This window comes from Schistocerca piceifrons, chromosome 4 (genome assembly GCF_021461385.2).
Source record: "Schistocerca piceifrons isolate TAMUIC-IGC-003096 chromosome 4, iqSchPice1.1, whole genome shotgun sequence".
Classification (NCBI taxonomy): Eukaryota; Metazoa; Arthropoda; class Insecta; order Orthoptera; family Acrididae; genus Schistocerca; species Schistocerca piceifrons.
Window position 1 is genome coordinate 825,465,521 of NC_060141.1, and position 15,435 is coordinate 825,480,955.

Sequence of the window (15,435 nt, forward strand, 5' to 3'; positions counted from 1 at the left end):
CATTGGCTTTGTACTAACAACTTGCACCGGCAGCCAAGTCCAACTTAGTCTGAAAAATTTCGCAGCACTTCCGTTCTGCTGCTCAAACGGACACTCGGCTGGCGAGATCGGCTCCACGCAGTGAAGAAGTCTGCTGGAGAATGAGTCTAGTGGAAGGGTAGTCTGCTGGATAAGAAGTGATTTTGTTCCGCCTGCTTCCGAAAAAGGAAGACTCAGGTTTTTTATCCTTACATAATTTTGATTGGCTGGGCTACTGATATTTCGAGTGCCACAGGAAAAAGATGTCTTAAATAGCTTTGGTCCACTTGCTGACTGACTGTAGGTGGTTAACCAGTAATACATTTCCTAGCATTTTGTACTAAAAAATAGTGTCCTGCTCTCCCTCGCTCTGTCTTTTTCTATGGCCAATGAGGTGGGTCCTTGACAGCACGAGCCGTGTTTGCCTTTCTAGCTCCTAATTTATCCAAATGATAGCCAATACTGGCAGCTCTGACATCCTGTTAAGTGTTCCCCGTTTTTAGTGCCTGGGTCTGGTGGCGTCCCACGTGCTCAGCTGTTCTGATATGGCTTCCCACTCCACGTCTCGAAGAAAGTCTTATTTTCCACGATTTGTTCACAAAAGCGTCCTTGTGGACCTCGCTAAAAGCGGAATTTCTCCCCTTTCCTCCTCTGAGTTGTACAACATACTCTGCTGGCTGTCCTGTACAGCAGGAGATAGTATCTTTGTTGCAACTTCGACGACCGGCGTCCCCAAAAAGAAAGGCCACGTGACCGAGTGGCACTGACCTCAGCTAGCGCTTTGTGGAGACTCTCCCTGGGATGGGTCCCTCCCCACCCCTCCCTGTGGGCATACGGGGCTCTGGTACACCCCCTTTGGGGATTGATTATTCTAACGATTTTCACATTGGTTCTACATTACTTGTGGGACACTTTTGGGAAAGAGGGTCGCATAACACTTGCGGCACCAGAGGTCCACTGTGAGAGGCGTCAGAACGATTTCCACTCATAACTTTTGACTCAGATATCTCCCGACTAGAGTGCCTTGCCCTTGCATTTACGCTTTCCTTCAATCATGGCAGTCTGTAACATCATCATGGAATTACTCGGTATATGGCTCCATTAGGCGGACAGTGATGAAGCAAAAGTGGAAACTTACCAGTGGAAGCTGACGTGTGGGAGAGAGCATTATTTGTTTATCCTACCTTCACGACTCGCAACGTTTCTGCACCGAGACACTCCTGTTGATAGGTCAGTGTAGCTTAAAATACGCCAGACAGAGTATTCATACTACACATATTGTAAGTAGTGTCTGCTAATGGCAGGAACCGTATCAGAATAGAGCTTGAGAAAAATGAGGCAACATATCGGTTAGCACTGGAAAAAAAGATTTTAAAAAAATGTTTGTATCAATGTTCATAGTCCCACACACATGGCTAACATAGAAAGACGGAGTGAGGTGGCGCAGTGGTTGGCGCACTGGACTCGCATTCGGAAGGACGACGGTCAAACCCGGGTCCGGCCTTCCACACTTATGGTTTCAATGATTTTCTTAAATCGCTTCAGGCAAATGCCGGGATGGTTCCTTGCCCGTCCTTGACACAATCCGAGCTCGTACTCCATCTATAATGACCTCAACGTCAATGCAACGTTCGTACCTTATTTTAACAAACAAGAAATAATCAGGATGTTGAAATTTCGGTAAGCGGAGAAGAGATACGGGATGTAATTGTTATGGAATATAAAGTTATGTAGGTGTGGAGGTTTCGAAAGTGAGATATGCAGAATGGAGTTCGATTGATCTGAAACATCAAACTTGTTTGTTAACGTTTGACTCACAAACTTTAACGACATTTATATATATTCTTGGAATGAGGTGCTCTCTAGAGCCATACACGTCTCCTGGGAGACAATGTTCACGGCTCAGCTACGTTAGCAATCAGTGCAGGTAATATTTGAAAGGTGTGGTGGACAGCACATATCACACATTCATTTTCTGTATTGTAGTGCCAAGAAAATCGTTTAGCCACAAAAGAAGACGCCATAAATTTACCAGAAGGAAACAAATACAAAAACATAACCAGCGCAACATATCTTACAATAAAGCATGCAACTTTTTAAATTCGCCGGCCGAAGTGGCCGTGCGGTTAAAGGCGCTGCAGTCTGGAACCGCAAGACCGCTACGGTCGCAGGTTCGAATCCTGCCTCGGGCATGGATGTTTGTGATGTCCTTAGGTTAGTTAGGTTTAACTAGTTCTAAGTTCTAGGGGACTAATGACCTCAACAGTTGAGTCCCATAGTGCTCAGAGCCATTTTTTTTTAAATTCACGCAGCCATGCACCAGTAACCTGGCACTCATTAGGACAGAAAAACCAGAACATTTCGAAAAATACGACTCTGATGCAAAGCTGAAGATCAGCGGGGCAGAATTTTCTTTGTTTTTGTTTAGTTTTGTAGTGTTCCGACCCGACGGCCTTTACGGCCGGGCAAAAAAGTACTGTGTGTAACTAGTATACGAGGGGTAAACCAAGAACCGAAATTATTTTTTTTTAAAGCTAAATATTTTCACTTTATTTAAAGCAATCTTATCCCCTTCAAAATACTCTCCGTTGCACCTAATACATTTGTCACACTGGTGCTTCCAGTGTTTGAAACATTTTTTTGTAGTCATGTATAGAAACAGGTGACAGTTACTACCTCGTTTTTTTCTTCACTTCTTCAATGTTGTCAAATCGGTGTCTATTCGTGCCCCTTGGAAATAGGTAGAAATAAAAAAAAGTCTCTCGGACCCAGGTCAGACGAGGAAGGTGCGTGGGGCAGCGACACAGTGCCACTTTTAGACAAAAGCTAACAGAGACGGCTGTGCGTGCAGGTGCGCTGTCGTGGCGGAGCAGTCAGTCTCCGGCCTGCCACAGATCGGGTCTCTCTTGACGAACACTGTTTCGCAATCTTCTTAAAACTTCCAAATGAAACGCTTGACTGACTGTCTGTAGGCACAAGTTCTCGAATTTTTTCACTATTGACGACGATTCGAGTAGTTGATGGACGTCGAGAGCAAGGTTTGTCATCAACCGATATGTCGCTATTTTTAAATTGAGCAAACAACTCATACACTTGCGGTTTTCGCATAGCGTCATCTTGGTGAGCTGTGTTCAACATTAAAACGGTTTCAGCAGCATATTTACCGTGTAGAAAACAAAATTTCAATAAATTATAGGTTAACAGGTATCCATACACGTTGGACAACATGGCATCGTTATTATAGAAAAGAGCAAAATGTTATTCACAGTGATGTTTAACGTGTAACATACGTGAATATGTAATTATAGTGTTTATGGTGATGCATGTCGGCTTCATTTAGTATTACTGACATGATAACAGTGCCTACTTCGAATGTTTATCTTTGTGCTGGTCATGGATATCAAAACCTGGATAACTTATGAATAAGTGTGTTGGCTAAGTAACGAAGTTTGCTGTAAAAGCTATCAGATATAGAGTGGATCTCTTCTGTAACAATTTTGATTTTTAAGTAATTGTGGGTTGTTGAGCTTCGAACGAATCTGGGGCGTTAAATATTGTTCACAAAATCTTATTTTGACGAACCTGCAGTTCTTTAGTAAGCTTTCATGCAACGTGCCCGATATGGAATTTGCATACAACATTAATGGTGATGCTAACGATCTGAAAAGTAGGACACTTTTTTCTGTTTAGAGACGCCCTTCCCTTTATTAAGGGATATGTAGCAGCAAAAACTGCTTTCTTTAATCTTGACGTCTGTTACATGTTCCGTAGACGTAAGGTGTTTTTCCAAGTGAACTCCAAGATATTTCGCATATTGTCTCAGGAATGATTTCATTTAATAACAGCAGGAGCGTTTGTAAACTCCTGTCTTTTTCTCCTATAAAGGCTTGCTTGGCTTTTTCCATTTCTTTTAACCCACCAACCTGTAAACCGTTTTTTAAGTGGTAAATAGCCCGTTCGAGTTCTCCTGAGTGTTCCCGCTGTAATTTATCGCATTATCATCATTGAAGAAGCCATTTTAATTGGATGGAAGACTGGTACAGCTGGTAAATATATGTTAAACAGTATCGGTCCCCAAAAGTGAATATGTTGGTACCCGGCGCTCATAGGGTAGCCATCAGAAGCATTGTCAAAAATTAGTACACTACACGCAGCCATTAAAATATGAACTAATTAATCTTACAGTATGCTTTGGCAACCTTAATTTGTTTTCTTATACAATAACCATTTGCCAAATTCTGTCAAAGGCTTACATACTGTGCAAGTTTCTGACACTTGTTGATTTAGCATCATTATAGCCACCTTTGACTCCATCAACTTGCCACAACATCTGCAGTGGAAATGAACGTTTCGGACGAAATACGACTCCGGAAAACGTGGAAGACAAATCAGTTCTACCAAATACGTAGTTCTAAGAAGTGTGATGTGTTCAGATGCTTTCGAAATTAGAGATATGAGGCTTACTGCTCCGTAATTTTTTGGATGTCTATGACATTTTTGTTTGGTTTTAGTATACTAATTACCGTGGCATATTTCAACTAACTGGGAAAATGCCATAATTTTAATATCGCATTAATTATGGTGAAAAAGCAATCTTCAGGGACTTGGAGACAAGGCTTCTTTACGTGACTTCAGTTGGAACACAATTTTGTTAATTTTCCATAGAAGACTCAAATCGATGCGCTTATTGTCATGGAACTGGTTGCTGACAGTGCTGTTAGCAGTAAAATTGTTGTAGAGATCGATGGATGCAGTATTTGGAGTAACGGATGATGAGAATTCTTTCCCCAAAGCCTGTGTTTTCTCTTGCGCCCATATCCAGAGTTTCCGTGTACGTATAATTATTAGGTTATTTTAACAGTTGAAACTCAGGAGGATTCAGGTGTTATTCGTTCCACGGGAGTGGGGTGCTTGGACTCCAAGCAGACTCTAAACTGTTGCTGGTCTCGATCCGCTATTAACAGCCGAGTCCCGACAGCCACTATACTCCGCAATGCTCTTTTGTTTTTCAGAGTTGCCACTGATGTTTCGTGAAAAGCAAATTCTCTCAGCATCTCCAAACTCTGGTGGACGTGGTGACCGGCGAGATCTTTAATAAACTGAATGCCATACCTCCAGCGTTATTTAACCTGAAACAGCTGTGCCAGTTTATAATATTTTCTGACATCTTCACTTCGAAACAATCCTTAATTATGCTACCCCGGATAAACGGTGTTCGGTTCACGGTACTCGTCACATTGTATTTCATTTCTTGCTTGTAATCGAGGCAGTGTTCAGCAACAGCCGACTCTCATGTCGAGTGTGTCGCTGACGTTCCTTTCATCTCTCATCGTCTGTTCTGATAGAGCTGCCCCACGTTCCCATGGAATGCGATAAACGGGTGGCTGCCGCATATCGTTTTTAACATTACAAGCGATGTCTTTTACATTATTTGAACGGGACGAAATACATAGGATGCCAATTAATGCTTTTGGATGAACAAATTGCACCCTTTCTGTCTCAGCAAAGTGTTAGAGTGCATGCTCAACAACACAGATTCTGTACCTGGACTCACCTGTACAGTTATTAGTGATAACCAATGTACAGTTATTAGTGACAATCAGTGTAAAACACTGATTGTCGCTTGGCCTTATCTGCTTGAAATACTAAACCCGTGCTCTGTTCTGTCACGCTAACAGAGGAAGCTGATTCAGTGAATAAGATGGATACGGACGACACGGCGTCGGGAAGTGGCGCCCAGAAGCGGCGAACCGTTCCCGATGACGACACAATAATCAAACGCAAGATTCCGAGAACAACAGAGCGGGATTCGGCTGAGCAGCGAGTCTTTGACCGGCTGTTCGGGCCTCCTCCCGAGGAGATGCAACAGGAGGCGATGGAACCCGCGCCTTGCAGGACAGCACTGTCTGCAGGTAGGTCCATGTGGCGGCAGCAGCAGCAGGCATTCATCACCTGTGCGGATCTGGCCTCAGTGGTGTACTTACAAGGGGAACTCCACATCGCACCTACCCTGTCCCTCAGATTTACTGGATAGCCCGTCAAAAATTGAAAACAGGAAAAAGATTTACCGAACTGTGAAACAAGAAGCAAAATAGAAACAGCGATCAGTCTAAGTTCAAGATGTACAAGCGAATATGAATACCTACAGCGACATGGTTATGTGGGCACGCTGTTGGTCTGTGATGGGGGAGGTCCGAGTTCAAAACTCCACATTATGAACTGTCCACCCAGTCACGCACGTGTGTGTTCGCGTATCCAAATTTACGTGGTTGTCATGTTGTAACGTCCGTTTTCAACAGCAAGGTGTAAGGAAAGAACATCGGGACGTACGTACCTCCTATTTGTTCTATACAAGTACCACATGTTGCGACTCTTGAGTTCCTTTGTTATAATGCAGTTGACACCCGATTATTTGTTATTTTCATTTGTGTGCGAAGTCTATGCGGCATCTCACATTTACATGCGACTGTGACAAACTTTTACTACACGCCTCATATTCTGTATCTAATGTATAGTATGACAACTGCCAAGACTGCAGAAGGAGAACAGCCGTGTCAATGACCAGACAACCACATTGCTGTGGTTCTTCCAGTTTGCTTGATGTTGTGTGTTTTGAACTTGGACCACTCCCTGTGTCTATTTTGCTTCTTTTTTCATCTGTACACATTCTTCCTGTTTTCATGCTTGATCTGATGGGGTATCCACTTGGCCATTTTACCACTAAATCTGAATAGGGTGTGTTAGGGTGTGTCCCTTGTTAGAAGCGAAACGAAGACAGACTGAGTTTAGTCGATAAAGTCAAACCGTCACACAAAAAGAGAACAGAAATCAACTGATTCACGAGTAAAAAAACGACCGGGTTCTTTACAGTTATTCTGCCGACCTGTTGTTTTCATTTTCTGCACATCATTTCGTCGGCCGACGCAGCTGTCCTGTTGATGTGCTGCGAGTTTTCGTCTTTGTGTACTCGCTGCCTGGACTCCAACGAGGCTCGAAGCCGTTTTGGGTCTCGATCCGCAGTTTAAAGCCGAGTTCGCGTCGCTTCGCCCACTACACACTAGCACTAATTTTTCGTGAATAGAAAATTCTCCCAGCATCTTCCAACTTGGTGGACGTAGTTACCGCCGAGATTTTAATAAACTGAGTGCCGCATCTCCAGCGTTATTTAAACTGAAGCAGCCGTCTTAGTTTATTAGTTTTTCTGACGTCTTCGTTTAGCCACGCTCTTTAATGTGGATACACAGAAACTTGGTGACCGTTCATGATACCTCGTCGCATCGTATTTAATTTCATGCTTATAATCGAGGCAGTATTCGGCAACAGCTGAGTTGCATATCGGGTGTGTCACTGGTGTTCCTTTCATCTCTCATCCACTGTTCTGGTAGTATTGCCGCGCGTTCGTATGAAGTGCGATACATGCTGGCTGTCAGAGACTTAGGTCGTTTGTAACATTACAAGCAATACCTTTTACCTTAGTTGAAGGGAGCAAAATACTCAGAATCCCATCTTTCTCTACGAGTTTACCGGTCTTTCTACATCTACATACATGCTCCACAAGCCGCACGGACACTAAAAACGCTATATTCAATCATTACAGGTTTCTTTCTCCTACTCATCTTCATCAACTTACATTTTCTACCTCCCATTCATCAGACCAACCAGAAATATTGTTCAAGTCATGCTGTATCCTCCTACAGTCACTGAACTTCGACTCTTTACCATTCACCACAGCACCTTCAGCAAACAACCGTAGCTTACTGCCCAGCCTGGCGCCAAATCTTTTGTGTACATACATAATAATAGCGGTCCTGTGCCACTTCCCCGAAGCCCTCCTGGTGACACCCTTGAACACACACCATCGACACGAGCATACTGGGTTCTGCAGCTCTGGCTTCACATACCTGTCAACTATTCCATACGCTCGTACCTTACGTCTGATATGCGGCACCGTGTCAAACGTTTTCTAGAAATCTAGAAGCATCGAATCTGCTTGTTGCCCTTCATCCATTCTTCATATTGTATCATGTGAGAAAAAAGTAAGCTGAGTTTCGCACGAGCAATGCCTTCTAAAACTATGCTGATTTGTTGACATAAACTTTTCGGTCTCAAGAAAATTTATTATATTCCAATTGAGAATATGTTCAAGGATTCTGCAGCAGACCGATGTTGGGGATGTTGGTCTCCAATTTTGCGGGTCCGTGCTTTTGCCCATCTTATGCACAGGAGTCACTTGCACTTTTTTCCAGTCTCTTCAGACTTTGTGCTGGGCAAGAGATTCACAGTAAATACAGGCTATTTAAGGGTCTGGTACCGTAGCTAACACAGCTGCGTGGACTACACTAGACCAGTGCCCTCCCGAACACAAACTTCAATTCATATCTTCAGTTTATTTCCCCGTTCTTGAGTCGTCACTATTGCCAAGGCTCTCCAGTACTGGAACAGCATCCCAGCATTGGATGTAAAGGGGAAATCCTGCCTGTACCTCAGGCCTAGGTGATGTATAGATCTTAAATTTTTCATGAGGCATTTGAGTCTCGTCTATAGGTTACCTAGGCCTGAGGTACGGGCAGGATTTCCGCATTATGTCCGATGCTGGGATGCTATTCCAGTGCTGGAGAGCCTTGGCAAGAGTGACGATCTAAGAAGGGGAAGACAAGCTGAAGATGTGAATTGAAGTTTGTGTTTGGGAGAGCACTGGACTAGGCTAGTCCATGTAGCTGTGTTAGCTCGCTGTGGTGGTGTAGTGGCCAGTGCACCTACGTAGTAAGCAAGGAAATCTGGCTTCAAGTCCTGGCCTTGGCACAAATTTTAATTCATTTCTTCAGCTTCCATCATTATCTTGTTAAGAAGTATTTCATGTGGCTGTCTCTGCTCCCCCGCCCCCCCCCCCCCCCCCCTTACCTGCAGTAAATCCATATACATCTCAGTCTACACACGGTAGGTGTCTGCATTATATTTCATGGGGTGGCAGACATTATTCCACACATATCTCAACATTACATTTTGCACATATAGTACGGATGACTCATTTTCATGATTGACCTGCAAATCTCTTCTTTTTATTATCTTATGTCTTCTTTATAAGATGGTGCATTCTGTCAGCGAATTTCATTCAAGACTCAGGTGGTTGTTTGGAAGCCATGAGACCGCCCAGAACTTTTGGTTTGGACCTGTAACCGGTAAGATATCTCAAACCTATTCCTCTACCGAATTCGAGTTGTGGCATATCTTGCCTTAAGTTCTTGTACAGTATCCAAGTACTGTGATTGCAGACATCTACTAGTCACGAGAAAACAGGCAAGTGTCACTTATTGTTACGTATTCTTCGTCCGTTTGGTCAGAACCACCCATGAAATTGTTATGAAGCCCAGTCACTTATGGACATGGTTCTGTGACTTCTTTCTTGTAGCTCTGTGAATACCATTTCCCTGAACCTGAAGGTTCTTCACCATGAATGTTTGAGGCCACAGTAACTACTGAATTGTGCATCCATGTACTTAGGAACACACCATCCTCCTTCGAAATTATTGTCTCTGAGTATCCTCTGTTTTTTTTTTTTTCATCATGCTACTCTTCTCTAGAATAGTGTAGTTTTGGGAAATTCTATCTTGCCTAATGATTCCTGTTGCTACAAAATCTCTCGAATAACTCGAAAGGTTATGCCTTATGAATAAATTGTCATTATAAAATCGAGAAGGTAGTTGCTCTAGGTTGTCTGACATTTTTACTAGGGGACCAGCAGCTTGTCCGAAATATGACACGTACTCCTTTAAGTTCTTTGTCTCGGTATACTTCAAAATCTACAAGATATCCCTGCACAGGTTTCAAACACCAAACTTTGCAACCGAATCTAATCAGTTTGACACGTATGCACTCTTTAAAAAGAATGTCTACTGTAATCTTTGCCATGCATTTATCGTATGACAGTTAATATTCTGCTTCGACGTATTTTTCCAAGATCTTCGTCTGCAGAACCTTCATCAAGCGTGCCAGGTTCCATAGTTTGTCGACTCTTATTCCGGAACAGTAGATGAAGAACTTCTCTCAGCATTCTATCGCAGCCAAGACATTTCGTAAAATCACTACGAAAAATAAGAGCCACTGAAAATAGGATTGCTACACATAATAGATAATGAAATGTCTCAGCATTAACAGGTGAAAAAAGTGAAATATTGAAAGCGGTGAAAACTAATTGCTATGCTGTAACCAGTTTCTTTAATGTTGTCACAAAATATTAAACAGTAATCTAAGATACAGAATCTTAGGATTGCATGCAAAATGTTATACAGGGTGGTCCATTGATAGTAACCGGGCCAAATATCTCACGAAATAAGCATCAAACTACAAAGAACGAAACTCGTCTAGCTTGAACGGGAAAACCAGTTGGACCGCTAGGTGGCGCTGCCATAGGTCAAACGGATATCAACTGCGTTTTTTTTTAAATAGGAACCCCCATTGTTTATTACATATTCGTGTAGTACGTAAAGAAATATGAATGCTTTAGCTGCACCACTTTTTTCGCTTTGTGATAGATGGCCTGTAATAGTCACAAACGTATACGTACGTGGTATCACGTAAAATTCCGCCAGTGCGGACGGTATTTGCTTCGTGATACATTACTCGTGTTAAAATGGACCGTTTACCAATTGCGGAAAAGGTCCATATCATGTTGATGTATGGCTATTGTGATCAAAATGCCCAACGGGCGTGTGCTATGTATGCTGCTCGGTATCCTGGACGACATTAGCCAAGTGTCCGGACCGTTCGCGGGATAGTTACGTTATTTAAGGAAACAGGAAGTGGTCAGCCACATGTGAAACGTCAACCACGACCTGCAACAAATGATGACGCCCAAATAGGTGTTTCAGCTGCTGTCGCGGCTAATCTGCACTTCAGTAGCAGACAAATTGCGCGAGAATCGGGAATTTCAAAAGCGTCGGTGTTGAGAATGCTACATCAACATTGATTGCAACCGTACCATATTTCTATGCACCAGGAATAGCATGGCGACGACTTTTAACGTCGTGTACAGTTCTGTCACAGGGCACAAGAGAAATTACGGGACGATGACAGATTTTTTGCACGCGTTCTATTTAGCGACGAAGCGTCATTCACCAACAGCGGTAACGTAAACCTACATAATATGCATTTTTGGGCAACGGAAAGTCAAGGATGGCTGCGACAAGTGGAACATCAGCGACCTCGGCGGGTTAATGTATTATGCGGCATTATGGTAGGAAGGATAATTGGCCTCCATTTTATCGACGGCAATCTAAATGGTGCAATGTATGCTGATTTCCTACGCAATGTTTTACCGATGTTACTACAAGATATTTCACTGCATGACAGAATGGCGATGTACTTCCAACATGATGGATGTCCGGCACATAGCTCGCGTGCGGTTGAAGTGGTATTGAATAGCATATTTCATGACAGGTGGATTGGTCGTCGAAAATATTTCCATGGCCTGCACGTTCACCGAATCTGACTTCCACGGATTTCTTTCTGTTCAGAAAGTCGAAGGATATTTGCTATCGTGATCCACCGACAACGCCTGACAACATGCGTCGGCGCACTGTCAATGCGTGTGCGAACATTACGGAAGGCGAACTACTCGCTCTTGAGAGGAATGTCGTTACACGTACTGCCAAATGCATTGAGGTTGACGGACATCATTTTGAGCATTTATTGCATTAATGTGATATTTACAGGTAATCACGCTGCAACATCATGCGTTCTGAGAAATGATAAGTTCACAAAGGTACATGTATCACATTGGAACAACCAAAATAAAATGTTCAAACGTACCTACGTTCTGTATTTTAATTTAAAACACCTACCTGTTACCAACTGCTCGTCTAAAATTTTGAGCCATATGTTTGTGACTATTACAGTGAGAGGCAGCCACATGCCTTGCTCATACTGTGGCATCAAGCAGTCAGGCCTGCTAGATGAGTGGTCTGCCAAGTGAGTGGATTTATTCTTATTTCTCGTCTAACATGAATGATTGATTATGAGCTCTAGTACCCACAATTATGCTACGAATAATTCTCCTGTTTGAATATTACGCAACGGAAAGGGATAACGCACGTCTGACTATTAGTAATTTACACAACTCTGATTGTTCACTACGCTCTGGCAATACCACATTTTCATTCTTACTCAACGGCTTTGATCAACACGTGGCCATCGCACTGAATATGAATGGCGCACACATTATAAATTCTGGATATCATGACTGCACACTATTCGAAGAACAAGGCCACCAACTTTTTCTTTTCACTATCTTTTTTATTCCGATAAATTCTATTATGATTCAAAGATAACCTAAACACACCATTACATTTTATATAACAATAACACATGACAGACGGCGCCCAGTGGCCATGGCTTTACATTGGTGATTCTCTATCTTGTGGTCTCGTAATTATCTAACGCTACAGTGCACTTTCTGCATAGGATGGTGGATCTTTTGCTATATCTCACACTTCGACTCCCACACCCATCATCACGAAAATTTACTCCAGACCGAGCGGTACAAAAAGGAACCTATCTTGCTACTCTCCCATGCAAACCATACATACTTAAATTACATGAAATACTTCACACTGGCAACATATAATACATCACAAAGAATAGCACAACGTTAGAATCACTTCACGTTCAGCTTTCTCACTTCAATTAGTATTCATCCCAGTTTCACACGATACTGCGCCACTTCGCAACTTTTCTTTCCTGCTAAGAACTCTGGAGGATATATGCACGTCTTCCTGTGGAATGCAAGCCATGTGGCGTTGCTGGATAGACGGCTGACCCACTTTGCTTCTCTCTCGGAGTATTAGAGTTTGAATCTAGCTTCACGCGGAAACATAACACGCAAAGATCACATTCGTCACACACGCGAGTCCTCAGCTGATACCTTGGGCGATTACTTCTCTTTATCCTTTGTCTCATACACAGATTGAGACTCACACAGTACTCACCACGTGGAAGTACTCGCCTCTAATTTCAAGTCCTGCACACGCCATTTCTTAAATATTTCCAACTTATAGTACACACGCTAGTAATTCAGCTTAACTTAAGCACTCGGAAGTATTTCAACTTATTGCTACACGTGGTTTTTCTTTGTGACCGTTGGTCACTTCCGAAGATTACTACGATCCCCTTAATATTACCTGCCTGTCATTTAATTCTCCCCCCAAAAGTTCCTGAAATAGAGAAATAATTATTCCAAACTCCTTTTAAATATTTCACATGCATACGAAATCTCTCCACTCTTTTGTCTTTACGAAGCACACCTAAGAAAGGTATTACCAACACAAGATCCAGCGCCAGATTGCTGAAACATGGCCATTCTTCAGGTCACCTCTCACCATGCTACCGTATTGGCCAGCCACATTTCAGGCGCTCAAAGCTCAGGTAAATTTCATCTCTTTGGTTCCACCAAAGGAGACCAAAAGACCATCTCAAAGATGATCATATATTGCGCATTCACTATCTGCGGTTAGGAGACGACCATACATTCATTCATTTCACAGATCTCAACAGATTGTATGTATGGATTTATTTTGTGGGAGTGCACATGTGATCAATTACATAAATAAATTGTCCTTCTTTCCTACAATGGTATCCGGCTTCGGTGTATTAAGTGAGATTGACTTGAAAAAATGTGTTGTTCTGACAAGAATAACGAAGAATGTTGTACCTATTTTCAATGTCGGGCGGTACTGTGCCCTTTCAACAGCACCATCTATCAAAAAGCGAAAAAAGTGGTCAAAACTAAAACAGTCATATTTCTTTAGGTACTACACGAATATGTTATAAAAAATCGGGGATCCTATTTAAGAAAACGCAGTTGATATCCGTTTGACCTATGGCAGCGCCATCTAGCGGCCCAACCATAGCGCCATCTGGTTTCCCCCTTCAAGCTAGACGAGTTTCGTGCTTTGTAGTTTTTCCGTTTGAGACTTATTTCGTGAGATATTTGGCCCGGTCACGATCAGTGGACCACCCTGTATAACGTAAAAGTATATTACCTTACCTTCTTACGAGATGTGACATGTCTTTGGAGAATATTTACGTGTTAACTCTGAGGCAGAGGAATGCAGTCTAACTGAGATTCAATTGAAAACTGTGTTGTCGTTGTCAGCGAAACAATGCCGTGAAAAGCGCGCAAACGACAATTAAAGCCAGTCTTGCCTTATGACAACGTTAGGTTATAAAGGGTTACAGCATTTGAGCAGGACTTGCTTTGACACTACTGGGAAGTGTCGAAGCATGCTGTCCTGTATTTGCTCCTGACCGGGTGCAGTGTAGCCCGCACGGCAAAAAGGGCAGCTGTGGGACTCAGAATTGTTGGCACTGAAGTCCAGCTTGTCCCTATCTACAGTCGCACATCACCGGCGGAACGCCAGGTCCTTGCTGACTTTGGCATTAGTCGTTGTAAATGCACTGCCATCGCTCGAACGATGTTTCCGGGAGTTATTTGGGGACACCCATTTCAGCGCTACTGTTATTGTTAAACAACCATCCTTACGGTATTCCACAATTGTGGACGGCAAATGAAATTGTTCATAGAGTAGTTGTAGGTACAGTTTCGCACTGCGCAACTTATCCTTGCTCCTTTAAACCTTCGTTCCAGTCAGTGTTATCAAAAGTTTTCTCTAAAAAGTCTGTTTGCCTCTCGTTGGTCCAATTGCACAGTTTGAGATACAGGCACGTTTTGCTCCCCGTGCGGCGCGGCCGCCAGCGGTTCGACGCTTTCACAGTCCAGTGGGGCTCCCGGCAGGAGGCGAGCGCGCCCGATGACGCCTCTACCGGGTGACGTCACCGGCATGGCCGCAGCAGGCAGCGCCAGCCCCTGGCAGTTGCACAACGGCTGGCAACTCTGCCGCGCACAGACCGTGCCGCGCTGAACTCGTCACAGCACGAGCAGCCGTGTCACACTCTTTTGTTTCAAGTAAATGTTTGCAGTGTTTTGCTCCCACGGTAGGTACTTTCGATGTCCGTATATATTTTAGCGAACTGTCAGTTTTTTTTCTTCTTTATTAAAATCATTGTATACCGAACGAGCATTGACGAAGTGGAGGATCGGCGGCTGTTTCAGGGTCTGGCATGGATAGAAGTGACGTAGAGCGTTTAAACGTCCCGAAAGCTGCGTTGTTGCCTGGACAAACGGCTCTCCGCCAACGCCCCCTCCCGGCGCTGGCGCTGAGGGCGCAGGGGCGAGTGCGGCAGAAGGCGGAGGCTGCGGCCGGACGCCGCTAGGGGGACGCTGTGTCGCCTTTTGACATGTCTGTGTTACATTAGACTTACGTTCTGCAGTAGCAATACTCTGCTGCTCTCGCAGCTGTCCGAAAAGGAAAAGTCGAGAGCCACCTCATTCAGTGCGGAATGGGAACTGCTTTATTTGTTTCG

The 15,435-nt window shown here is 43.5% G+C and overlaps 1 protein-coding gene across 1 annotated transcript in view; it reads left to right on the plus strand.

Moving 5' to 3' along the window:
* The window catches only part of LOC124796228, a 60,817-nt gene that overhangs the window by 13,068 nt on the left and 32,314 nt on the right, over positions 1–15,435 (plus strand). Inside the window, exon 2 of the mRNA XM_047260319.1 lies at positions 5,697–5,930. Within this exon, the coding sequence (XP_047116275.1) occupies positions 5,720–5,930 (211 nt within the window). The 5' untranslated portion in view covers positions 5,697–5,719. The remainder of the gene's footprint in view (positions 1–5,696; positions 5,931–15,435) is intronic.